At 35.0% G+C, this 27,427-nt stretch overlaps 3 protein-coding genes and 1 pseudogene across 3 annotated transcripts; 2 read left to right on the forward strand and 2 right to left on the reverse strand.

Moving 5' to 3' along the window:
• Nucleotides 1-650: 650 nt before the first annotated feature.
• On the reverse strand, nt 651-3,254 carry LOC18027829 (probable leucine-rich repeat receptor-like protein kinase At2g28990; the record flags this gene model as incomplete). Its single annotated transcript, XM_024148296.1, has 10 exons — nt 651-1,008; nt 1,106-1,295; nt 1,498-1,563; nt 1,644-1,770; nt 1,860-2,110; nt 2,188-2,345; nt 2,579-2,656; nt 2,791-2,862; nt 2,958-3,029; nt 3,109-3,254. Coding segments are annotated over 10 exons (1,518 nt in total), but the record flags the coding sequence as incomplete, so codon positions are not given.
• A 1,041-nt stretch (nt 3,255-4,295) lies between these two features.
• On the reverse strand, nt 4,296-5,015 carry LOC112081447 (probable leucine-rich repeat receptor-like protein kinase At2g28990). The gene is made up of 2 exons (XM_024147987.1): nt 4,937-5,015; nt 4,296-4,837 (listed from the first exon to the last, which is right to left on the reverse strand). Exons 1-2 carry the CDS (start codon nt 5,013-5,015, stop codon nt 4,296-4,298), a joined length of 621 nt encoding a protein of 206 aa, XP_024003755.1.
• Nucleotides 5,016-5,642: 627 nt separating this feature from the next.
• Nucleotides 5,643-18,308, forward strand: LOC18027831 (probable LRR receptor-like serine/threonine-protein kinase At2g28960). The gene is made up of 13 exons (XM_024147986.1): nt 5,643-5,706; nt 6,014-6,554; nt 14,725-15,209; nt 15,309-15,453; nt 15,543-15,614; nt 16,336-16,407; nt 16,492-16,569; nt 16,651-16,805; nt 16,896-17,149; nt 17,245-17,371; nt 17,474-17,539; nt 17,627-17,816; nt 17,900-18,308. Exons 2-13 carry the CDS (start codon nt 6,145-6,147, stop codon nt 18,306-18,308), a joined length of 2,463 nt encoding a protein of 820 aa, XP_024003754.1. The 5' UTR covers nt 5,643-5,706; nt 6,014-6,144.
• Nucleotides 18,309-20,140: 1,832 nt separating this feature from the next.
• LOC18027832 lies at nt 20,141-27,071 on the forward strand (annotated as a pseudogene).
• The last annotated feature ends 356 nt before the right edge of the window (nt 27,072-27,427 follow it).

Below are 27,427 nucleotides of genomic sequence, written 5' to 3' on the forward strand. Positions count from 1 at the left end.
CACTTGTTTATCAGCCACTGACCACATGGTCTTACATTTATATGTTTAGAATACTAGCTATAACTTATAGTTATTGTTCGTTACAAAATTTACTATATAAAACGAAAGACTTATATATTGGAATAAGTTCGCAGACATAATGTTTGGGTTTCAGACTTTATATGATTATATATGTAATTAATCTTTAGAAACGCGGGCTACCTACCTAATTTAATTAACAAAAAGCCCTAAAAAACCTAACAAAGAAACCGCGATAATCCTGGTCTAAGAACACAATGAATTTTTTGTTTGCAAATTTCAAGTGTGATTCATCATCTTAACCATGAGGCCTTTAAATACACCAAGGAAAATAATTGATCCTACAAATATAGAGATAAAAAAATGGAAAGTGGAAAATGGGAAAGTGGAGATTAAGTCCTATGATTCAGCAGAAATTAAAAGAATTAATTAACAATAAATTGTATTTCATCACCATGTCACTTCTCCCTCGTAGAAGAGGCTTTGGCACCTCGCTCAGCCCTACAAACATGCTCTACAACTCGGATTTGACAAGCTCTGGATAAAATCAGACTCCATGGATCTGCTCAAAGCCATCACAAGAGCTCTATGGATTACTCCTTGATATCAAACTCTATCTTCTAGATTTGCATTTATCTCATTGAGTCCATTTCTTGACTCTCTCCTATCCTTAATTTTTCGGATATGAGACACTCTTTTAGATCATTCACAACTCGAGACATGTTCGGTCTTCTTGCTGAAATAAGACTCACACATGACATTGCTAATTCAATAGCCTTCCAGGCAGAGCCAATGTCGTAATCTCGATGGATGTTTGGATCCACAATATTTCCAATCTCACCCTTTCTTATCTTACATTCGACCCATTCGACTATGTGAGGCTTTTCACGAGATTGCTCAATTATGGGTCGGTTTGTGATAATTTCCAATAGTACAATTCCAAAACTATATATATCACTTTTTTCTGTCAACCAATTTGTTTGATAATACCTACAAAACAAGATATGAAAGATTTATAGCTCTTAACTATCGATAGGGATGCTGCATATTTATATAGTAACATAACATGTATAAACTAAATACTCACTCAGGATCAAGGTAGCCGGGAGTTCCAGCAACAACTGTTGATACATATATTTCATTTCCGTTAGGAAATGATCGTGAAAGCCCAAAATCCGCTAATTTAGCTTGGAAACGCTCATCCAAAAGTATGTTTGTACTTTTTATGTCTCGGTGAACCATTGGTGGTTTACATCCAGAGTGCAAATACTCCAATCCTATGAAATATATATAAATGTTCTGACAACGTAATCATTGAATGTAGTATTTCATAAAGAGTCTTAGGATTACTATCCATTGCATCCTATGGTAACATATAGTTTCCTCGCTGATCCATTCGAGGAAAACTAATACCGAAAACCACAATCAAGAACTAAATAAATTTTCTTAAACAATAATGAATAAAAGGTTAGTGTGTACCTAGCGCTGCATTCACAGCTATGTTTAGTCTAGTTTCCCAGCTCAAGAAAAATCGGCCACGCTTTCCTATATATAAAAAAAATTCCAGATTGCTCAAATTGTGATCTTTATTTAAAATAATTCTTAAGCCATCACGGGTTATTTACCTGACAAATGTTGCTTTAAGTCTCCGTTTGGCATGTACTCATAAATAAGGGCCAAATGGTCTCCTTCATCACAATACCCAATAAGACTCACCAAATTTATATGGTGCACTCTCATAAGCAATTCCACCTAACCGACTGATCCATCAGCTAATACTCTTGTAATAGTAAGAATAAGAGATATATAAACATAAATTTAATCATCGAGCAAAAGAGTACCTCTGCTTTGAAATGCTTATAGCCTTGTGATGATGACTGGGAGAGAACTTTAACAGCTACTTGCTGTGTACCATTTACACAACCGTGATAAACGACTCCAAAGCCTCCTTCACCGAGAGCTCTTTCAAATTTATTTGTCATTTGTTGAACCTCAATATAAGTGAACCTTATCTTTTTCGATAGGAATGATAATTCTGAGTGACTAGTGTGCCCAACATCTGCTACGGGCATACCTGGTGGAGCAGGTACATCTACACAGTAAAATGTTTGGTTTTGCAATATATATTTTATGAATTCTCTCTAATGATTATATGGTTATGAGAAGTACCTGAAGGCACCTTCTTCTTTCGGAAAACAAAAATAAGAGCCACGACCATCACTATAACAAGCAGAGAGGCAGCTGATGCAATAGCCGGAAACAAGAAATTCTTTTTCTCTTTTGGATTGCATAGACTAGATTTGCACAAATCTGGATTTCCTTCAAGTCTATAAGGAACGTTAGATATATTGAAGTACATAACCTAAACTCATGTATGTCCTAAAATATGGTTTCCTCTTCTTCTACAGATCGTATTAATATGTACTTGCTATGTCTTATCTTCAAATCCCAAGTATTTTCTAAGCATTGTAATTTCTGAACAAGAGCTACCATATCTACCCAATTTCTATATAACTAACAAAATGATATCATGAATGGGAAAAAAAAAAAAGAACCTTACTTTAACATAAGTCCTTCCTTTACTCTATCAAGAAGAGCCTGAGGAACTGATCCATTGAGATTATTCCCACTTAAGTTTCTGTTGAGGCAAAGAAAACATTTATCTGTATGTGTGTGTGTGTGTGTGTTATATTATACACAGTCAAAATGTATATACATGTTCACAATAAAAAGTTTAAAATGTTCATTTTGCTTTCGATTGAATAAACTTACATCAGAGACAATAATTTCATATTGGCAAGAAAAGCAGGCACATGTCCAGTCAAGCTGTTATTAGATAAGTCCCTGCACACGCGTACAAATATATGAAAAGTTGGCTCACATGTCGCTGCCGAGCAAATCCTTCTTGGTTTGGTGAGTCTAGAAAAATTAAAACTTACAGTTCTTGTATTTGCGTTAGATTTTGTAAATATGGGGGTATGCGACCAGTTAATCCACTTGCTGACAAGTTTCTAATTATGCAATCACAAATAAATAAAAAGACTTAATACACTAGTTTTAAATTATGAAATGGGTTGTTAATGGCCTTACAAGGAAACAATTCTTGGTGGGGTGGAGAGATCTATGTAAGAGCATCTTAGTTTTTCCCAGGATAATTCTTGAGGGAGACACGGATCTCCTTGCCAACTAATGATACCCATACGATAAGTAGCTTTGATGTTTTTGATAGCAAAAACTAACAGAAACAGTTAGAGATTGAAAAGTTTTAGTAGCAGATGTGAGGAATATAAATTTATGCATAGTAACAAGTGAAAGTTTGCGTAAAGTACTGTCACTTAGGTTTGTTTCCAATTGTGGGAATTCGATAACAGTGTACGCCTCGAGAGCGTTGATCAAAGGTGGAAGAGTTGAGTTTGGAGTTCGTACTAGCTGTAAATTGCAACCGTCGGAATCACATTGTACCGGTGCAGCAGTGTATAATGTAAATGCCTCTAACAGCTTGGGTATTTTGAAACCTGAGTGATTAAAGTTTCCTTTCAAGACAACGTCGAATTCCCTCCTCTCATTGGCTTGGAGGGTTTGTATCTCGGCGAAGTGCATGTATATATACACTTCAGCATTAGAGGGTTTAGGTGTCCAGGTGATGGTTAATGGCTTACTAGCGTTTGTAGGCGTGGCAGCACTTTTGAGTACACTTTTTGGTACCACAAATGTATCTGAATTGTTTATATTAAGGCTGGTTGTTATCTGCGTAAATGAAGGGCTGAAGAATGGAGTCCAAACACGATCATAGACGTCATCAACATACCTGCAATCAAATTGTATTAGCGAAAAGTAATTAAGCAAATGAACCCTTATTGCTACTCTATCAAAAACCAGGATATATTCTTTAACGAATTTCATTTCGAGGGTAAGTTGGGATCTAACGTAATATTAAACTAATTTAGAATACTCCACTGTCTCCACTTATTCTCAATGGATTTTGAGCAATATAGCATATCTTCACACGCATATCATTTTTAGTTTCCATTTAAACAATATTTGTAGAAACAAAGATGGTTATATATTAAATTACAAAAAATAACATGATTTGATGAATGTTCTTTTCTTTTTTCTTTTGTATGAAGGTACTTGCAATCGTTTGTTGTCCGGGACTCCGGGTTAAGCCCAAAAATATATTTTCTTTATTAAAAAAAAAAAAAAACTGAAGGCATGTCATGATTCGTGCCAGAAAACTCTCACGTCCTGTTTTAAAAAAGTTTTTAAACAAGGTCGACTTACCTTATCTCCCTTTCCGAATTGCTACAGTAGACCCGAAAAGAGTTGCTAAGTGAGCCCGAATAGGTAACATAAGTATCATTTTTTAGTGGCCGTAGTTCTATAGCTGATATTATTGGTGAGGTTGCTCCTGTTTTAACAAGACAAATATCCAAAGAGTTTGATCTAGCTTTGTGTATGATCTCCTCGTCTGTACCATTTTGTCTTCCTTCCATATCTATTGTTGTCCACTTATCAGGACCAAGATAAAGATCGAAATTTGGATAAACGTTAAGACCATCATAATTTCCATATATGAAAGTAATCAAGATGAGATATCGTGTGCCACGCTTGACACTCAGACTATAGCAGTTACGTTTTCCTTTGGGAAAGTATCTCAGAGTCAAATATGGTTTTCGGAATCTTTTGTTGAATTCTTTATCGACTCTACCATTTTTTCCCGTCTGGATAAATGTGGAATCCGATGTAAATGTTAATCCAATTGACGGAACACTATAAGGAGATTCCTCAATAGGAAGTCCGCAATCCAGACTGATGAAACCTGTTCAAACATAAAAAGAGTGAAATGGAACTAAGAAAAAAAAATATAAAGATATTTCAAGTTTCATCCATGATGTACACTTCAGAAGATGTTTATTACCTTCTTGATTCTGGCCTCTAACCATAAGGTCCATAACGGCAAAGGTTCCGATCATAGCCAAGAAAAGACGACTCTTCATCTTCTTGAAAGGTTCCTATGTATATAAGGAACAAAACAAAGACTTGCTTCGTGAAAAAAAAAATGAAAGCTTGTATTGAGAAATATATCATATACACGATGGAGGAATAGTGCATTAAAAAAAGCAACTCTGGTTAAAACATTAAAGATTGGAGAATTTCATTGACACATTCCATGGTAAGATCGTGGAACCAACCCAGTTGATGTTGAATCCAGTAGTCTATGTTCACGAGACTCGTCAGATGTAGGAATATTTCCTTCAGGAATGAGTTAATACATAAATAGAAAGTCAACTCAGAAAATAAATATATAAATTCGTAATTTGTAAATTTCATCGATACATTCCAACCCAATATATTGGTCGCATGTATTTTTAAGGTTTCTCTCTTGTTTAAACAAAGATAACATCAGGTGCTTAAATAATCACCTTGTCCCACAAGTTGGATAAATGTACATAATTTTAAAAAGTCCACTTGAGACGTGCTGGGACGAATTATACACAAACTGGTTATATTGGATAGCCACATCACGTATAGAAAATCAAAATATTCTTCCATATATATCAGATAGCCTTTTTAACCAAAGTTTGTATGTTAACTTGAAAATGAATTGTCAACGCTACCTTTTACTGGCATTGAGCGTTGTGGCTTTTGCCAGTGTACATCTTATTCAAGCTCAGCCTGATCAACTAGGTACTTTTTATACATCAATTGTTAAATTAAGTTTAATTTCCTTCATCTTCCCTGTTTGACATATAAATAATGAATGAGGATTACTCATGGTTGTAGTTAAGTGTTCTCGTTCTGTCTGTCAAGATCACTAACTTTTTGGCATATATACTCACTATAGAATACACATGATAGCTATAGATCTAGAAAAATTAGTTGGTTTGTAAAATTGAAAGTTTTCTCTCTCATTAACAGTTTTGATTGTTTCTCTTGACCTTCATATTTATCAAGAAGAAAAACACTATTGCACTAATATTTTATGTATCGTCAGGATTCATCAGTTTGGACTGTGGTTTACCACCTTCTGAGTCTCCGTATACCGACTCAGTAACGGGATTAATATACACATCTGATGCGGATTACATCCAAAGTGGTAAACGCGGTGTAGCTGAGGATGATGTTATGTATGCCTACAGGCAATACAAGGATCTAAGATATTTTCCAGATGGAATACGAAACTGCTATGATTTGACAGTAAACAAAGGAATTAACTATCTAATAAGAGCAGGTTTCGCATATGGAAATTATGACAGCCTTAATGTGTCTCCCAAGTTTGATTTACATGTGGGCCCTAACATGTGGATTGCAGTGGATTTGGAACCGGATTTGTTGGAATCCAAAAAAGATCATGAGATCATTTACATGACAAAGTCTAACTTATTGCAGATTTGTCTTGTTAAGACAGGAGCAACTATACCAATGATATCAACCTTGGAAGTACGGCCATTAAGAAATGATTCTTATATGACACATCTCGGTCCCTTGAACCTCATACAACGGAAGACCTTTAGAGATTCTGACAGCTTTCTACGGTATGTAAAGTCACAGTTTAGTATTCAAGTTTGTTTAGGGAATGTGCTTGAATCATAGATATTCACCAATAGATAATACAATTCATAAATGAATATATATTTTTTTTTTTTTTTGAATAAATTTTTTATATTATTAGATTTTCGCTGAATAGATTATTTTGTTTTTATTGATCAGAGATGAAAATATCAAGTGAAAATTATTGTATAGCTATAAATTCTGCATGTACTAAATGTTATTCGTTTTAAAAATATATTATTTTGTATAAATTCATCCCATGTGATATCTAAAAATTATATTCTTAGAATAATAAAAAGAAAAATAATAAAGTAAATGTGCCATATATACATAATATTATTCATAATTTGCTAAAAAGGAAAATATACTATTTAAACACTGTTGAATTTTATTTAATACTATTTTACCGTTACATACCCGAGCTTCCTAGCTAAATCTTTTTCACTTTCTTCTTATCTTCCTTATCTTTTTCTTCTTCTTTCTTCTTCTTTCTTTCTACGTTTCTCCACAAAAATTTGACTGTGAACTTTTTTGTTGTTTGTTTCTCTTCCTCAAATATTCCAATGCGTATCTGCTCAGCTATTGTTCTTCGAACTTCAGATTTCTCTGGTTCGATTTCAATTTTCTCGAGAGAACTAATCAAAATTGCTGATCTTATCTAAATTAAAATTATTTTAGTTTCATCTCTTCTCTAAAATTATGTATCTGCTGATATAAATTAGAAATTCAATTTCTCTAAAATTATGGATCTGAGACTGAGAGAGAGATTGTTGAAGACGGAGATCTCGATGAGTTACGTTGAAAAAATATTAATTTGAAAGTTAACAATCAACAAATGTTAATACCATCTAACAAATGTTTTGATATATATCTAATTTCCACTTAACATGTTAACTATATTATTACACCAAATATAACAACTGAAATTAAACATGCTACCAAATTATATAGTTTCATAACATGTTGTGTAATTGTATAACTTATATGTTAACATATATGAGATTAAAAACAGCTTTAAAGAATTATTTAGACTGCTAACGTTTAATATAACTGTATAACGTATATGTTAATGGGTTTTGATATAATCAGTTATCGAATCAAATATAGCAATTAGAGGTGTCAAAGAATGCAAAAAGAAATTTGTTTCAAGAATCCAGACACTTACCATGCTAACAAAGTATATAGCTTGATAAGATTTTATGTAATTATATAACTTATATGTTAAGTAAAGAAGAATAATGAGAGAAAATTTCCAGAGCGGTAATATTTTGTGGTTCCCAAAAGTCTATAAACAGACCTATACTATCTACAAGAATCTATAGAGGTCGATATTATCTTTCTCATGTCATTTAAATTAAATCAAAAATAGGGTTAGTAAAATAAGGAAAGTCAGCTTGAGAGTTTTTTTCGTAATCTACCACCATTTCGAATTCAAAATTTTCTCCTGATTCACTTTTTTTCCTTTCTAGCAAATTTTGACTGGTCTTGTGTCTATTTAGAAAATTGTCTCAAAATAATATTGGTTTCAAATTTTCTAAAATTAAATTTCTGTGGATAAGCCACATAGCGCAGGTATAAGCCACCTAGTATATAATATAGGAGAGAGGATTTTAAAGTTTTTGAATTGTTTGAAATAAACTAGGCTATCATAGTATTCTAGGAACAGGTTCAGTTCTTAAATATTTGGTGTCCTTAAACACGGATACTGCTTTTTAAGGTATAGAAACTATATCGTAGGATACTGGGCGTGAGAGTTTGTATGCTTTCCATGTGAGATAAATTTCGTCACCTAAGTGATAACAAGAGTTTTAAAACCGAATTGCAAGTATATTGGGGTTTCTGGTGGTTTTAAAGGAGGTGTTGCCTTAGGGAAATTGTGGTCTTCTGTCATTGCTGATAAGATGAGGCTTCAGAAGTACGATGTTGTAGTTGAAGAGGTGAATGGTGTGGAAACCATTCAAGTCCCACACTGTGTTTTCGAGAATGCTCTTCCCCTTTGGGAAGACTATATTGTCGGTAAGTTTGTTTCAACGGCGCCTCACGTGGGGTTCATTCATATGACAGTGAATAAAATTTGGATCTTGGAAGACAAGTCAAAGAAAGTCGATGTGTTCGTTGTTGATGAAACTATGGTTAAGTTCAAGATCCCTAATGCTTTGTTTAGATCAAGGATTCTGAGGAAAGGAATGTTGAGCATCAAAAACGTTCCAATGATGGTTTCTAAATAGAGTCCTGTTGTGGAGGAATCTCAGCCGGAAGTAACAGTGCTCCCCATGTGGGTGGTATTACGTAATGTTCTGCGTCCAATGTTCACGTGGAAAGGGTTAAGCTTTTTAACTAGCCCGTTGGGAGAGCCAAAGAAGCTGCATCCGAATACTTTGTGGGCAAGAATTCTGAGGAGGCTAGAGTTTTTGTGGAGGTGAATCCAAAGCAGAAACTGCCAGAATGTTTCAGTTTTAAATCGGCTGTTTCAGTTTTAAATCTAATGCTGAATGGATACGATAGTGCTCTATGAATTTCCGTGGTTGCTTCTTTGGTGTGCTCCATGCGCCAAATGGGGACATACTTAAGCGGACTGTAAAGCACAGTCTAGGGACATAACGATTCTACAGCGTAAATCGCCTATGAAAAAAGTTGTTTCAGTAGAAGTTTTGAGAGGAGAAAAAACAGTGGTGGAGCAGAGTCACTCTGTTTCGACTCAACAGAGAGCTGCTTCTCAAAGAAAATCTGAGACACGTATTGTGGAAACACCATCAGGGAGTACCGAGGGAGGAACCCCAGAAAAAGGTGTTAAAAGTACCAAAGAAGTCACTTCAGAAAGTTGGAAATCCGTAAATTCATCAGCTAGAGCCAGTAGGAGTTCAAAAAAATTTATCGATGAGGATGTTATTGTCTCTGCATCAAGGTTTGTGTCTCTCTAGGATGGTGTATTGGATTTGGAGGATGATGGTGAGGAGGGAAAGAACTCTGGTGACTCATCAGATGAGGATATTCCAGTTTCAAAGGATTTAAATCAAAAGACGAGCAGGGGTACAGAACAAATGGTATCAGAGGATGATGATCTATTGGTGGAAAAACAAAACTCTTTTTTTGATAAGGAAGAAGCGATTAAATTGACTGCAGGAGGAAGAATATCTCTTCCGAGAAGGTCAAAATCATCTCATAAGTTTGTTCAGCCTATTACATCCTCGCCTTTCGGGAGTTCAGGGAAGAAGAAGAGGAATAATAGGAAGAATAACAAGAAGAAGTCAAATAAATCAAACCAATAATGTCTGGGTTTTTTCTGGAACATTAGAGGTTTTAACAAAAAAAGAAACAAAAAGTTGTGTAAAGATGGTGTAGGGAGCAGGATTTTCTTTTCGGGGGACTTTTAGAAGCTCGAATAAAGGAGAATAATGCAGAGGAGGTGGTAAATGAGGTGTTTCCAGGATGGTTGTTTTTGAATAATTATGAGCATCATTGACTCAGAAGAATCTGGGGGTAGTTTGGCGGGATTCGGTCAAATTAATGCCGGTGTTTAAGTGTAGTCAAATGATATCAATGCTGGTGAAGTTACAAGATGGAGAGAAAAAATTCTTGTGTACCTTTGTCTACGGTTCGAACTTTGTGGAGGATAGAAGGGAGTTGTAGACTGACCTAAGAAGCTATTTTGCCTCACCTATCTATAGAAAAATGCGTTGGATGGTTATAGGGGACTTCAATGAAATCCTCTCCATAGAAGAGCACTCAGCTCAAGGTGTTTTGACTGGTTTTTCGGTTGAAATGTGGGATTTTAAAAAACTCATAAGAGATGGAGATTTAAGTGATATGGGATACCATGGTCCTTGTTTCACTTGGTGAATAAGCAGGAAGAAGGATTAATTTGCAAAAAGTTGGACAGGTTGCTTATCAATGATCATTGGCTTGACAACAGCCCTCGGTCATATTGCGTCTTCAAGGTGGGTGGTTGCTCTGACCACCTCCGATGAAGGTTTCAATTAAATGGAAAGATCATGAGATCGAAACAGCTATTCAAGTTTACAAATGTCATTACTAAGTTGCCAGAGTTCCAGGATGCTTTGAAGAGTTATTAGGAGGGAACAATACCTCTCTTTCACTCTACTTCAGCTCTGTTTCGGGTCTCAAAAAAGCTGAAAATTCTAAAACCTGTAATAAGGCAAATCTCTAGAGAGACGTTGCAGGACATATCCAAGAGAGTGAAGATCAACTTTGAGTTATTATGCTCCAAGAAATAACAGAATTTGCTTAATCTGACTATCTTGTCACAGTAAAAAGAAAGTGCTGCTTTCAGTCGATGGGAACAGTCTGCTAATCTCGAGGAAAGCTATGTAGCGCAAAAATCAAATCTTAGCTGGTTAAACGTGGGTGACAAAAATACCAAAGTTTTTCATCAAGTGGTGAAGATCAAAGCATTAAGAAATGGTATTAGACAGTTACAGAGGCAGGATGGAACTGTGATTACAGGGTGCAGTGAGATAAAGGAGGAGGCAGTAAATCACTTCTACTCTATTTGAATCATCGGCCAGGGGATTTTCAACAGGTAAGTGTTGATGTGATAAAGAAGTTGCTACTCTATCGCTGTTCTCTGGAGGATCAACAAAATCTTATCATGGAACTCACAGAAGTTGAGATCAAGGATTTGCAATGGCAGCAAATAAATTTCTAGGTCCGGATGGTTATACAGTGGAATTTTTCAAGGAAAGCTGGCCGGTTATTGGTCATGATCTAGTGATTGCAATACAATCTTTCTTCATAAAATGGTTTCTTCCAAAAGAGGTTAACTCAATAATTCTTGCGCTAATCCCAAAGAAAGAACAAGCTAAACATATGAAGGATTATCGGCCGATTGCTTACTGCAATGTGATTTACAAGATTATTTCTAAGGTTTTGGCTAATTGGTTGAAGCAAATCCTTCTTCAGTTTATTGCTCTAAACCAATCTGCTTTTGTTCAAAACCGTCTTCTGATAGAAAATTTGCTACTTGCATCGGAACTGGTGTCGGGATATTGTATAAACTCGATTTCTTCTCGATGTGCTCTGAAAATAGATATTTCAAAGGCTTTTAATTCAGTTAAGTGGAGTTTCTTATGACTGTTCTATAGGCAATGGAATTACCTCCGGTTTTCATTCACTAGATCCGGTTTGCCTCTTTTTCAGTTCAGGTGAATGGAGATTTAGCTGGATATTTGAAAGTTCTTGGGATTTGCGACAAGGCTGTTCTCTCTTTCCATACTTATTTGTTATTTGTATCAGTGTGCTCTCACCCATGCTGGACAAGGCTGCCATAGAGAGAAAGTTTGGTTATAATCCAAGGTGCTCAAACACTAAACTTACTCATCTTGGGTTTGCGGATGATCTCATGATCTTCTCAGATGGTAAATTGACTTCGGTGGAATGAATTATTGGTGTGTTTGAGGAGTTTTCAAAAATATTGGGGCTTCAAATTAGTCTTGAGAAAACTACTGCATATCTACATGGGGTGGCGAATTCGGTTCGTAACGAAATTGGACAGAGATTTCATTTTGAGCTCGGGTCTCTTCTGGTCCGGTATTTGGGTCTCCCACTTCTCACGAAGCAAATGAGAACTCTCGGCTATCCTTCGCTTATTGATAAGATCAAGAGCAGGATTGGCACATGGACAGCTCATAATCTTTCTTTCGCAGGAAGACTACAGATCTGTCATCGCGAACCTTGTCATTTTTTGGATGTCGGCTTTTAAATTCCTGGATGTGGAAGCAAATACTTAAATGCAGAACCTTGGCTGAGAGGTTTCTAAGGGTTGGTGTTAAAAATAGTAAAATGGTGTTATTTTTGGTATGATAGCTGGTTGGCAATGGATAACCTTTTTATCAACATTTGGTTCAACGGTTGTGTTGATTAAGGCATCAATCATGCTTCTACTATGGAAGATGTATTTCTCACGCATATAATAAGATGGCACCGCAATCAAATGCTAAGCAAGGTGGAGGATGAGATCGAGGCTGTACGACATAGGTATCGAGAAACAGAGGAGGATGTCTACCTGTGGAACTCAAAGGAGGACTCGTACAAGATTTCTTTCAATACCAAAACAACTCAGGATTAGCTTACTCAGCACTCGTCGAGGATTCCATGGTTGGGATTTGGTTTAACCATCATACTCCAAAATTTGCTTTCATTGCCTGGTTAATGTTACATAATCGCTTATTGATGGGAGATCGTATGTGAACTTGGAACTCGAACATTCAAGTCCACTGTGTGTTCTGTCACATATCGGTGGAAACACACGATCACTTGTTCTTTACATGTCCATATTCTAAAAGGATATGGTTGAACCTAGCCAATGGAATCATGCTCCAGGATTTCTCTACAGAGTAGCCGACAATTGTTGACAGAATCTCGAAAACTCAGCAGAATTAGGTGGATCTTTTCATCGCCAGATACCTTTTCCAGCAAACAATCTACGCAATCTGGAGGAAAAGGAAGGCTCGCAGGCATGGCTCTCCTCCTATGAACTAGACCAAACTAGTCAAAGTAATCGACAAAGGTCTTCGAAACAGGTTTAGCTCCATACGATTACCACTACAAGAAAACATGTCATATTCTTACGAAAATTCCTACGAATGTATTTGGTAGGAATATTTTTCACCAATTTCTTACGAAATTATGACGAAAAATAAAAGTGGTAGGAAATTGGTAAAAAATTTCCTACAAAAAAAAAATGTCAAAAAGTGGTAGAATATATCCAACCAATAACCTACCAAATTTATATTCGTAGAAAATACTGTCAAAATTTGGTAGGAAAATTGTAGGATCCAATTGTATGTTACCCTGGTGGAAATTTCGTATTAAACTGTCCTACGAATTTCCTACGAAATATTGTTTGTAGAAAAATCGTAGGAGGTTTGTAGGAAAATATGTATTTTTATTTCTCCCACATCGAAAAGTTAAGAATTTAGACGAAGAGACTGCACTATAAAAAGAGCAAAATTAAATTTTTCTACGGATTTCCTACGAAATATCGTTTGTACAAAAATCGTAAGAATTCCGTAGGACACTATGTTTTTTGGTTTATCCCACATCAACAATCTAAGATAATTCAAGTGAAGAAGTTGCTCTATAAATAAGAGTCTTCACCTCTCTCCCTCTAGTTAATAATTATTTAGTTTAATTTATATAATTCTAGTTAATATATTTATAAATAATTTATAAATAAGAGTCTTCACCTTCATTAATCAAATTTATAATTAATTTATATTTAAATTTAAATTCAATTTCCGATATTAATTTAAGTTTTGATTTTTATAAAATTATATTGGTAAGAAATTGGTAAGAAATTAGTAGTAAAAGATTAGTAAAAAAATCGTAGGAAATAGGTAAGTGATGTTTCATAGGAAATTGGAAAGAATATTAATCTATAGAAAATGGTAGTAATTTAGTAGGAAAGTTCTATTAAATTTTTCGTAGGAAAACTGTCCTACCAACATTTTCGTAGGAAATTTCATACCATTTTCTTACCTTTTACAATTTCCGACGGCTGATTTCCTATGACAAAATTTTGTAGGAATTTGGTAAGAAAGAGTTGTTTCCTACGTTTTTCTGGCGATATTTTCCGTAGGTTTTCGGCATGTTTTTTTGTAGTGTACTAAGTGATTCCAGATATGAAGATAAATTACAAAGGTGGTTTGCATTTGGGCCAGCTTTGTGAATTAAGTTTTTTTTGATGAAAAATAAAGAATTGTAACCAGTTTTATGCTTTAAAGCTCGCATTTTAGAAATGAATTTTTTTTTTGTTTGAAGAAAATTTAACATTCATTAAAAAAATAAAACCGAATTGCAAATCTGTAAATGCATAGTTGTATCACTTATCTAATTGAGATCGAATATATATATGGAAAAAAAATCTGAGAATCTATTTAAGCTAATCAGAATAGCAAAATAGCGAAGTAGCCGAATAATAAAATAATAGAATTAATAAAACAAAAAATAAAACTGAAAACAAAATAAATTATATGGAAACTATATCGTAGGAGACTGGGTGCCATGCTGGAACGTCTGTCGTCTGGATATGCTATATGCATATGTTTCCACAGTCCACACAATAGACGCTATAACACGTAATGTAAAAGGATTCATTTACTTTTGCATGGCTAACCCAATTCTTTTTCTTTTCAGGTATCCTGATGATATCTTTGATCGCAAATGGGCTCCATCTATACGTTATTTAGAAATAAGCGTAAACACCACTCTCAATGTGACTTCCTCTAATCCTTTTGCAGTGCCAGATGCTGTAAGTAGGTCGGGAATTTCCCCCAGAAATGCCACCAGACCATTTAACTATTACTGGTATCCAGACGTCCCTAATGACAAAGTTAATGCATATTTTCATTTTGCCGAGATCCAACCCCTACAAGCAAATGATACTAGGGAATTCGACATTTTCTTTGAAGGAATTATTATTCACAGAGCTTATAGTCCTCAGGTGTTACAATCAGAAACAAAATACAACAAATCACCACTAAAATGTGGAGGCGTATTTTTTAAGTCATGCGACTTGGACCTTGTAAGAACTGAAAGATCAACTCTTCCGCCCCTGATTAATGCTGTTGAGGCGTTCAATGTTTTGGAAATTTTATATGCTGAAACAGATCCAAACGATGGTATGTCACAGTTTATTCCTTTACATATTGCCTAGTTAACTACGAAACGATGATACCGTGTATGCTAATTCTTGACTTCCTCTTGGATCTCTATGTCAGTCTCTGCTATAAAGAATATCCAAGAAACGTATGGATTAAAAATAATAAGTTGGCAGGGAGATCCCTGCGTCCCTGAACTGCTAAAATGGGCAGATTTAAAGTGCAGCTACACTAACAGTTCTACTCCTCCAAGGATTATTTCTTTGTAAGTTCACTATCTCATACATTTTCTTTTGTTAAAACACAAATATCTCAAGAATCTTATGCTTGAAATCGTTCTGATAATGTAAACAGAGATTTATCATCACACGGGTTAAAAGGGGCCATAGCACCAGTCTTTCAAAATCTGACCGAGCTTCGAAAACTGTAATTGCTTCTAAAAACTGTAGTTTCGTGCTGTTTCTTTTGCCGGTCTATTACATTATCATTCATCATATTAACTTAAAAACTCTGTTTGCCAAAAAAAAAAAAAAACTTAAAAACTCTAAAATCTTACAATATTACCATCCACAACGCACGAACTTAATATATCTAACTAGCAATATAAAAGTGCGTGCATACTACTTCATTCCGCTTTAAGGGTTTCTGTTTTCCAGGTTTAGCATGTTTTGTGGCAAATTTGTTCGGGTTCATCTCCTAACCGGACCTATTAAGGAATTTCGGTTGGGCTTTTCTTTTTATTTTGTTCCTTCATGGAGTTTTTTATTTTTAATTTCATGTCTACTTTGCACAATGAAGTACCAACAAAGAAAACCCAGAGATATTTAAATTTTATATGAAGACCCTTTAATATTTAAAAAAAAAATGCAGTTTTGTGGATATAATATATCTATATACTAACGACAAAAAATCATATTATCGTATTAATATTAATGTTTTATCACACAAGGCATGAGAAAGAACATAATATCAAGGCCATGATTTTTCCTCATAATTGAAGTATGTCTTATCATATCTTCTGTGACTAGATCTTGGTTTTTTTTTTTCTTTATAGATAACTTATGAGAATATAATATCATGGTAAAACGAAAATCTATTCTTTGTTCTATAAATGGAAATGAATTTTAAACATTTTTGCATACGCTAGGGACTTATCAAATAACAGTTTAACTGGAGGAGTGCCCGAATTTCTAGCCAGCATGAAGTCATTGTCGATCATGTAAGTTAATTTGAATAAACGTTGATTAGCCACTTATTATTCAGATTTGGCTGTTGTCAATGTAATATTTCTTTTTTTCGACAGAAACTTAAGTTGGAACAATCTTACGGGTCCTCTTCCTAAAGCATTTCATGATAGAGAAAAGAATGGGCTAAAGCTGACGTATATTTTTATTTTTTAAAACAATTTCCATTAACGCTCGTTTATTTTTTAGTTTTATTGAACAACACTTATGCTCTTAAGGATCAATGGAAACTCTAAGTTTTGTGCTGATGCGTCATGCAAAAATAGCAACCAAAAGTACGTTTTACCAGTTGTTGCATCAGCTGCTTCCGTACTCATCATTGTAGCTGTGTTGATTCTCATTCTGTTTTTCAAGAAGAAAAAGCAAACGCAAGGTACTCAGTTTACAGATGGGATATGTCCTTATCACTTAGTGTAGCATGCATGATGTATTAAGTATACTAAAGGAACCAAATCACATGGAGCTTTTCATTATTTGCACATTATTCTGTCTTTATCTACAGTTCAACATGAGTTACCAAGTGGGCCGTCCATAGTTACGCAGACAAAAAAGTTCACATATTCAGATGTGGCAACCCTAACAGACAACTTTCAACGAGTTCTTGGAGAAGGAGGATTCGGAGTAGTATATCATGGTTATTTGAATGGTACACAACCAATAGCTGTTAAATTACTTTCTCAATCATCAGTACAAGGCTATAAGGAATTTAAGGCAGAGGTATGTTAAGGTCACGTACCATACTTAAATATGGCCAATATATATATATATATATATATATATATTTATAAACATGTTTTGACATTGTTGGTCAGGTTGAACTCCTTTTGAGAGTCCACCACGTAAATTTGGTAAGTTTGGTTGGATATTGTGACGAAGAAGGCCACTTGGCCCTCCTTTATGAGTATGCACCCAATGGAGATTTAAAACAGCATCTCTCAGGTAAAAACTTAAATACATCACTTTTTAAAATAAGGATCATGCACTCACAAGATATCTGTATTTCATGTCTCCACAATATCGCTTAATTGTTTCGAATTATAGGAGAACGTGGTGGCTTCCCTTTGAAGTGGTCAAGTAGACTAAAAATTGCCGTCGAGACTGCTCAAGGTTCGTTCTAATTTCAAAATCCATCAATTATTTTACATTGATCGTCTAACATGCATGAGAGAGTTTAATTTATATATATATATACAGGTTTAGAGTACTTGCATACGGGTTGCAAGCCTCCAATGGTACATCGTGATATAAAAACAACAAATATACTTTTGGATGAGCACTTCCAAGCGAAACTAGCAGATTTTGGGCTTTCAAGATCTTTTCCAATCGGGGGAGCAACCCATGTGTCAACAGCCGTTGCTGGCACTCCTGGATATCTTGATCCTGAGTAAGAGTTAAATAACCTCACTAAGTAGACCCAAACTTGTCTACCGTTTCATTTGAAAAAAAAGGACCTATTTTGTCTTGTAGATATTATCGAACAAATAGGTTGAACGAGAAGAGTGATGTATACAGCTTCGGCATTCTATTATTGGAAATGATCACAAGCCGACCTGTAATTCAGCAAACCCGGGAAAGGCCACACATAGCAGCTTGGGTGGGATACATGCTTACCAAGGGAGATATTGAAAACATTGTGGATCCAAGACTCAGTAGGGATTATGATCCTACTTCGGTCTGGAAGGCAATTGAGATAGCAATGTCTTGTGTGAATCCTTCTTCCCGGGAAAGACCAAACATGTCTCAAGTTACTAATGAACTAAAGGAATGCCTCACATCATGCAACTCAAGGCAAGGAGGGATAGGAGACATGGGCTCAAAGAGTTCCACTGAGATGAGCACTCGCTTTACGTCCGAAATTTCCCCGAATGCACGTTAACTTTTGCGAACAACCCCATGATAACTTACGAATTCCGTTTATTTATTTATTTTTATTTTTGCAAGGAGTATATTCTCGTTGCCTCGTTCGTCATTTATTGTTATGTGTGACTTCATGGTTTGCTTATGTTTGTGATCGTATATGTATTAAAGTTATCAGTGTGGATTTTGGGTTTGATTTGGATTTTACTCTGGTTCTGGATTGAGTTTTGGATTACTTAATGCATCTGGGAAACGGACAGGACAGGTGCCAAAAAATTGATGCTTGATAAGTTGTAAAACCCTAGTTATTACCCAAGTGCAAGATTATGCAAACGAAGTAGTATTCGGGTCGAATCCACAAGAAGAAATATCCACTATATAAGTAGTATGCAAGAAACATTCTAAGCTACGCTAATCGGTTTTCTCACACTTAGAGATTCTAGATGCAATACGAGAATCAAAATAAACAAGAAAGAGATATATGCAATAACAAACCTAAATACTGTCATAGACTTCCAACTTAAAATCAATTAGCAATGAATGAATTGATTTATGTTTCTTTTATATTATTTAAAAACTCTCCTAACTTTTGATGTGTGATATATTCTCTAATATGCGCTCTTGAAATGATGGCTCTTTGGCCATCAATGTTCGGGTTTGGACTGATGGGACCAACTTTAGGTCCGATTGATAATGAATTTGGTTCTCTGATACCATGTTAAGTTACATGGATTTTTAATTGATCAAAACCAATTGACAATAAGTGGATTATCACTGTTATTTTATATATTGCTTAAGATCCGTATATATTCCCTAATAAACATAGCTTACAGGAAAAAAAATCTTAGAGAGTGTGCAGCCAGGGACTTAAAACAAGGTAAGGGAGTGTCTCATGTATGAAAACCCAAGGACGATCCGAGCTGGACTAAAAAAATAGTTCTCTAGAACTAAGCATCACCACTTCTCCTGAAGTGACCCGTGATGCACAGTAACAGCAGTCACATTGATACTACCTTGCTGATTTTCCTTTTATCAAAAATTTCGCAAATCTGTTTTCAGATCGAGACTATGTAAAAGGTTTAAATTTTGATCAAAATTTTTTTTTCTACTATACTCAAGGTTTCTAGATACAACATTTACTTTTCTGCCTAAAACTCTGTTCTTAGACAGAGTTTTCCTTATCTAATGCTCTATCTGAGAGAGTAGGCTCTACGACAACCTAGGCCATTCCCTGTTCTATGGTTTATAACACAATTTCGCAATAAATTTGATGTAAGATTCATGAAAAAAAACCTAGATTAATATATGTACGGCTTATAATGTTTCATCAAAGCCACACAAAAGTCCATAAACAATCACAAATGTAACCTCCCAGCTCGTAGCTCTCAACGACGTCTTAGGGAATAAATTTCTGCCAGAACAAAATAGTTCAACAAGAAGCCAATGAAATGAGAGATCTTAGTAATTTCATTGTGTAAAAAAAGGTCATGATTATGTGCTACCAAACAAGATTTTGGTTTTGAACTTAAGGTTACAAATACTTACTGTATATAAAGATGTTCAACAAGGTCTTCTTTATGGCTACAAATACATTACATATTGTCCAGTTATGTCCCCATTTTAATCATAAGATTGCAGTTAATTAAATAACCCATAGAGGAATAAAGGTTGTAAGCACGTCATGGTCATCGTTATTGGTGACTAATTATCCTGGTTGTTTCTGTTCTGTCAACAACCCTATATAATACAAAAGTCAAAAGTCAATGATCAACCTTAATCTTGACTTAAAAATGAACGAGGAATCAAACAGAGGCGAAATCTGTTTTGTTCTTGTCTTAAAACTCCTCAGAAATGGAGATTCATCAAGGTCTTTTTCTAGCTCTGATCATTGTGGCTTTTGGCACTACTACACATCTAATTCAAGCCGAGTCTGATCCAAAAGGTATACTAGTCTCTTAAACAACTTGTTGATAAGAAGTCTTGAAATTTACATTTTCTTTGTTTCTTTGCATTCGACATCGAACTTTATGCCATCTCTTAACAGAATTCATCAGCTTGGATTGCGGATTACACCACGCAGTATCCCCTTATACCGAACCATTAACCGGATTAACATATACATCCGACGCCAACTTCACTCTAGCTGGTCAAAGTGGCAGAGTCCAAAAGGTTTGGGAAGAAGCCTACAAGTCATTCACAGTCCTAAGACCATGTCCATCAGTGAACTTCTGAGAAAGGGGTTCATCCCAAGATAATAATACTTTTTTTTTGGATTTTGTTTTTTTATTTTTTTAAATTCGAAAATTATTTTTGGACCAATCAGGATGCTCCACGTGTGATGAACCTGGATAAACTTGGGTTCTTCAAGTTCATCGGGAAGAACTTTGGCCATGAACCTCTACCTTTAAAATTATTATTTTATTGAATTTCGTCTTAAAACTTGTGTCATGAACTCTTGATGAACCCCTGCTAGACATGCTCTAAGATATTTTCCAAACGGAATACGAAACTGCTATAACTTGAGGGTCACTCAATCCACAAAGTATCTTATCGAAGCTCTCTTCCTCTATGGGAATTACGACGGGCTTAACAATGCTCTGAAATTCGATCTTTATCTAGGTCCTAACATATGGACAACAGTTGATTTAAAAAGCTCCATAGGTTCAAAAACAGAGGAGATCATCCACATTCCAAAGTCAAACTCTTTGCAGATTTTTCTTGTGAAAACTGGAAAGACTACACCAATCATCTCAGCCTTGGAACTAAGACCTTTGAGAGATGTATTAAGAGATACAAGGCCCAATATGTTAGAATCCCACATCGAAAAATTAAAGGACTAACACTAATATATAAGGGACTTGGACCTCTCCACTTATCGCCAATTGGTTTTAAGTTGGAAGTCCAGGAAACTTAACATGGTATCAGAGCCTCGTTTGTTGACCCAATAAGAATGGCCCAAAAAGGATTTATTATCGGTCCTAAAGTGGGATTCGGTTCGAGATGGGCTGATAAGAGCCATCATCTCGAGGGGGCATGTTAGAATCCCACATTAAAAAATTAAAGGGACTAACACTAATATATAAGGGACTTGGGCCTCTCCACTTATCGCCAATTAATTTTAAGTTGGAAGTACAGAAAACTTAACAAGATGACACTTACACCACTCAAAATGGTTCCTTGAAGCTCTTAAAACGCTACTATGCTTCTGATTTTCTCGGTCCTTCTATTCGGTAATTTAACTTTACTTACTTTACAAGCAACATATCACAAATGGTGATAAACGGTTTTAATTGTTGATTTAATGTTCAGGTACCCAGCAGATGTATATGATCGTGAATGGCAGCCAATAAGTCTTTCTTTTAATTTAAATTTTGTAAACACAAGTCTTAATGTAAACTCTTCTACTCCTTATGAGTTACCACAAGAAGTCATTTCAAAGGCAGTCATTAACAAAAACGTGACCGAGAAGTTAACTTACGACTGGATTGTGGAAAACCGCGAGGATCAAGCTCTCATATACCTACATTTTGCTGAGATACAAACACTTCGAGGAAACGATACAAGAGAATTCGACGTTACATGGAAAGGAAACGACGGAAACATTACAATTTCAGCTTATCGCCCTCCAAAGTTACAGCTAGAGACTCTATACAACAAATCGCCTATGAAATGTAGGTTTCTTGAATGTACAGTGGAGCTGGCTATGACTCCGAGCTCAACTCTCCCACCAATGATCAATGCTATGGAAGGATACATAATTATTGACTTCCCTGATGCAGAAACTAATCCAGAGGATGGTTAGTATTGATTTACTTCAGTATTTATACAATCTGTATTTTTTTTGTCGACAGCATAATACCTAAAACATTTCTGTATCCTAATTTTGGTTTTATTTTCAGTCATTGTGGTCCAAAATGTTCGAGATACTTATGAAATAAGTAGAATCGACTGGCAAGGAGATCCATGCGTTCCTCAACTGTTCAAATGGGAGGGTATAAACTGCAGCTACACAAATGCTTCTATTCCACCAAGAATTATTTCATTGTAAGATTGTTTAATCATAGATACAATCATTTTTTTCAATGTTTAAATATTTATAAATGTGTGTTCTGTTTTCATAATCAGAGACTTGTCATCAAGTGGACTAAAAGGGAACATAGCATCTAGCATACAAAATCTAACCCATCTACAAGAACTGTAAGATAATAATAAAACTGCATATATTTTGTTAGATGAACTTTGATTGTGTTCTTGACTGTTTTTCACTGTATTTACTCAAATGTTCAGCGATTTGTCGAATAACAACCTGAGTGGAGGAGTGCCTGAATTTCTAGCCAACATGGAATCATTGTTGATCATGTGAGTAAATTTCTTGGCAACATTAAGTGATCATATTCTTTTCACCAGAGTTATGAAATGTACGTAATGTTCTTCTCTGTTTTGACAGAAACTTAGGGTGGAATAACTTAACCGGTCCAACACCTCAAGCCCTTCGGGATAGAGAAAAGAAAGGGCTAAAATTGGTGTAAGTTTCTCCTTAACAGTTTCTTGTTCCACATGTGATTATTTGTATTCAGTGAAATTCTTGTTCTCTAGTGTTCAAGGAAACCCAAATCTTTGTCTCTCCGGCTCATGCAACAATAGCAACAAGAAAGTCCTAGTACCAGTTGTTGCATCAGTTGCTTCACTCGTAGCTCTCATCGCCTTGTTGGTTCTCTTTCTTGTTTTGAAAAAGAAAAAGCCCTTATCAGAAGGTACATATATTGATAGATTCATCGATCAAGAAGCACGTAGAGGCTTAGTAGACTATAAGTTTCATAGAATATAGTGTAATGGCATTACTTATGATCTTTGCCTGTACAGCTACACGTGAGTTATCAAGAAAGTCATCAATCTTTGCCAAAAAGAAAAAGTTCACATATTCAGAAGTCGTGGAGCTAACTGATAACTTCAAAAGAGTTCTTGGAGAAGGAGGATTCGGAGTTGTCTACCACGGTTCTTTGAGTGATACCGAACCAGTAGCTGTTAAAGTTCTCTCTGAGTCATCAGTTCAAGGCTATAAGGAGTTTAAGGCAGAGGTATGTTAACGTTTTAGCACTTGTTCGATCGAAAAAAAAAAATTGTTTTATGTCCTTTTGATAGTTTTCATTGATATGAAAATGGATCCAAAAGGTGGAGCTTCTTCTAAGAGTTCATCACATAAACTTGGTAAGCCTTGTTGGCTACTGTGATGAAGGAGGTCATTTAGCACTTATCTATGAGTACATGGCTAATGGAGACCTTAAACAACATTTATCCGGTAATTAAACATTGATACAAGACATGTCGTTACTCTTCTCTAAATTTTTAAGTTTTATGTCTTTAACCTGTAAGGATTTAGCATTTTCATTTGCAGGAGAATCACCTGGACCTACTTTGAAATGGGCTAGTAGACTTAAAATTGCCGTCGAGGCGGCACAAGGTTTAAATTTCAGTCAACTTTTTTATATCATTGCAAAGACATTGTGAAGTACTTTAAACTTCATATATATTTTCAAATCACTCAACATGGATATGACTTTGTGTCCATAGGTTTAGAGTACTTTCATGTTGGGTGCGAGCCACCAATGGTTCATAGAGATGTCAAAAGCACGAATATACTATTAGACGATCGTTTTGAGGCCAAACTTGCGGATTTTGGACTTTCGAGATCATTTTCCGTAGGAGCTGAGACTCAAGTAGCAACAGTAGTTGCAGGAACACCTGGTTATCTTGATCCTGAGTAAGTTTTCGAATACATAGAAAATTAATGTAACTAATTTAACTCTCTTTTTCTTTTTACTTCATTATTTAAGTTCTATATACTTTTTTGGGAGGATTGCTATTGTGACCTTAAAAATAGCTGTAATTAGTAGAACAACCTTACATTCTCGAAATTAGTAGAATAACCTTCCATTTTAAAAAAACCCGATTTTACCCTTGGGAAGCTTTGATGAGAAAAAACGTATTTACAAAAATGCCATTATTAAATTATTTCCACGTCAGCTGTTAAAATCGGGCACCCAGAAATAAGTCTACCAAGCTTAATGGTAGATATATAAGTTTTGATAGATTTAAAAATATATCGGTAGACATAATAATTTTTGGTAGACTTAATATTCAAAAAATAGATTTGTTTAGATGTTGATAGACTTATAATGATAGATTTATTTTTATCGAAAGGTAGATTTAAAATTGTTGATAGATATTTGAATGTGTTGGTAGACTTGTTGGTTCTTAAAGTAGATTTATTTTCAAGATGGTAGACATAATGTTGTTGAGTTGACTTTGTGAGATGTGGTTGACCAAAATCGGTAGACTTATTATCTTTCACAGTAGATTTGTTAGACACGAAAATAGACTTATTTCTAATAAATATAAATCTACTACAATATAAAAAAATTATTCGTGATAGTTTTGTTGTACGCATGGTAGATGTAAATGTCGATAATAGATTTGTTTTGAAATAATAGACTTGTTTTCTGTGTGGTAGACTTAAAAGTTCCGTTAGAGAGTATAGATATGTGATAGACATATAAGAGTATGTAATAGATATATTTGGCGGTGGTAGACTTATTTTTAAAAAAGTATATTTATTTGATAATATAGTAGACATATAACTCATTTGGGAGCTTCGATGTTGGTAGACTTATTTGAAAATTGGTAGACCTATTTGAAATTGGTAGACATATTGAAAGTTGATAGACATATTTACTTCACTGAACGGTAGACTTAATGATATGAAATGACGTTATTATCAAGTAGTTATTATCGAATTTTTCTGTTCCAACCACTGCATCTAGTAGCTCTTATGATTTCTTCTCTTTACCTCTTTTGGAGTACTATTTGTACCTTGGAGGAAAAAGTTTTAGTTATTGATTGGGAAATCGACTATAGTGATTTCGTAGGTATGGTTTATGAAAATTTTGACTTGGATCAATGCTATTATGAGGTTCGATTGAGTTATATGTTGTTGAAGACATACTTGCAAAAGCTACCGCGAGATACACTTCTGGGTTTTTAGCAAGTACTCGACAACTTGGTGGTTTTTGCGATAATTTGAAAACAAAATGGTCCGTCCATTTATGCGTCTAGATTATAGACAAAGCGGAGTCCAAAGATATCGAAAAATATGTCAAAACTTCAATTGTATAAAGTGATGATTAAGCAAGTAAATCATACATGATTCAATAACTATACAATACCATATATGATTAAATAAGTCTATCATACATAAATCAACTATAACATACAAAGAACAATAACTTTATCGTATATGATTCAACAACTCTATCATACATATAGAGAACAATAACTCTATCATACCTGATTCAACAACTCTATCATACATACACCAAACAATAACTTTACAATACACAGTCTAACAAGTCTACTATACACGGATGTCTGATTCCTGCAACACACACAAATTAGGGTTAGCTTTACTTTCGAAAGCTCACTTTCAGCCGCCGTTGCAACTGTAACTCTATCTTTCGCACAATCGACGCCGAAAGTTCCTTTTCAGCCCCTGCCGCCATAGGTGACTGGTGTCTTTCGCCCAAAAAACACCGGAAGTTCCCTAATATGCTCGCCGGGTCCTCACATTGATTCTCTGAAGAAGATGAAACGACTTCAAGGACTCAAACACGAAATCGCCAGAATCACAGATTTGCCGGAAACACAAAAAAAATCCAGTATAATAACTCTATCATACATGATTAAACAAGTCTACCATACATGGAACAATAAATTATATATGATGCATAAATCTATCATACACGGAAAACTAACGTGTTCGTCGCCGAGAGAAGACGAGAGGTCTGAAATCAGCTTTTTTGTCTTTCGTCTTCTCCGGTGCTTGCTGTAGCCGACAAGCCGACAACGGTGAAGAACGCGAAAATGAAAAAGTGAATGAAACGAAATGATGAAGAAAAATGAAACGACAAATGGACAAAAACTTATCGGAGATGCAGAACAGGCCGATAAGAAGCTCAGAAGGTGACCAGAAACGATGCAGACGCCGGAAACTCGCAAAATCTGGAAAATCACCATCATCGTCGGTTTCTCCTCCACCTCTAGGTTTTTTTTTCTCGGAAATGAAATAGAAATTAGGTTGAAAACGAAATCTCAAAGATATTAAAAAAAAATTATTTTATTATTTTTTAAAAAAATTAATTAAATTACGAAATTATTAAAAAAAAAAAAGATTTTCATGTGTGAAGGGTTACACCGTCTTTTCCACGCTGGTAAGGTTAATCTAGCAAAAATGTAAGGGACCTAGGTTATTTTTGCAAACAGACTTATTTGTAAGGTCATTCTAGTAATTATTCCTACTTTTTTTTTATTTTGCAGATATTACCTAACAAATTGGTTAAACGAGAAGAGTGATGTCTATAGCTTCGGTATTGTATTAATAGAAATCATCACAAACCGATCAGTGATTGAGCTAACACGAGAAAAAGCTCATATAGCAGAATGGGTAAAGATTCTTATAAGCAGAGGAGATATTGAGAAAATCGTTGACCCAAACCTTGGAGGAGATTATGACTCTAACACAATCTGGAGGATTCTTGAACTAGCAATGTCATGTGTGAGTCACTCTTCATCTGATAGACCAACCATGTCGAAAGTTGTTAAAGTGCTTAAAGAGTGTTTGAACTCTGAGAATTCGAGGATAAGAGGACAGATTCAAGATGATGATTCAAAAGACTCCTTAGAATTGACTATTGATTTTGGAACCCAAGTGACCCCTGATGCACGCTAGGCTGTGACAAGAATCGCATCTTTATCTTAAATAACAGAGGAATTGTTCTGATAACAGAGGAATTGTTCTGTTGTATTTCTTTAATGTTTTTGAACTAATAATGTTTGTTTTGTTTATGTTGTTTTTTTCAGATTGGTCTGAACTTACAGTATTTTGATTATAGAGTTCTTGTTCTTTGAGTTGTCTTCTTCACACATTGATCATGATTCACATTTACACCAAGACTATGATTTTTTTTTTTTTTTTGCAAAATCGGCAGATGAATTTGGGATTTGGGGATTCATTTTTTGTAATTGAAATTTTAAAATAACTTGAATTTTGCATGTGATTTTATCTGAACAGTAAGTAATTGGGCA

Source organism: Eutrema salsugineum, unplaced genomic scaffold (assembly GCF_000478725.1).
Source record: "Eutrema salsugineum unplaced genomic scaffold, Eutsalg1_0 scaffold_10, whole genome shotgun sequence".
NCBI lineage: Eukaryota > Viridiplantae > Streptophyta > Magnoliopsida > Brassicales > Brassicaceae > Eutrema > Eutrema salsugineum.

What these genes read in the sequence shown, in the direction of transcription:
- LOC112081447 (XM_024147987.1), bottom strand. Translation starts at nt 5,015, where the DNA reads ATGAAGAGTCGTCTTTTCTTGGCTATGATCGGAACCTTTGCCGTTATG. An exon ending in TAGAGGCCAGAATCAAGAAG is followed by an intron (nt 4,838 to 4,936) that starts GTAATAAACATC and finishes ATGTTTGAACAG; the next exon opens with GTTTCATCAGTCTGGATTGC.
- LOC18027831 (XM_024147986.1), top strand. Translation starts at nt 6,145, where the DNA reads ATGTATGCCTACAGGCAATACAAGGATCTAAGATATTTTCCAGATGGA. An exon ending in GATTCTGACAGCTTTCTACG is followed by an intron (nt 6,555 to 14,724) that starts GTATGTAAAGTC and finishes TTTTCTTTTCAG; the next exon opens with GTATCCTGATGATATCTTTG. An exon ending in TTTAAAACAGCATCTCTCAG is followed by an intron (nt 17,372 to 17,473) that starts GTAAAAACTTAA and finishes TTCGAATTATAG; the next exon opens with GAGAACGTGGTGGCTTCCCT.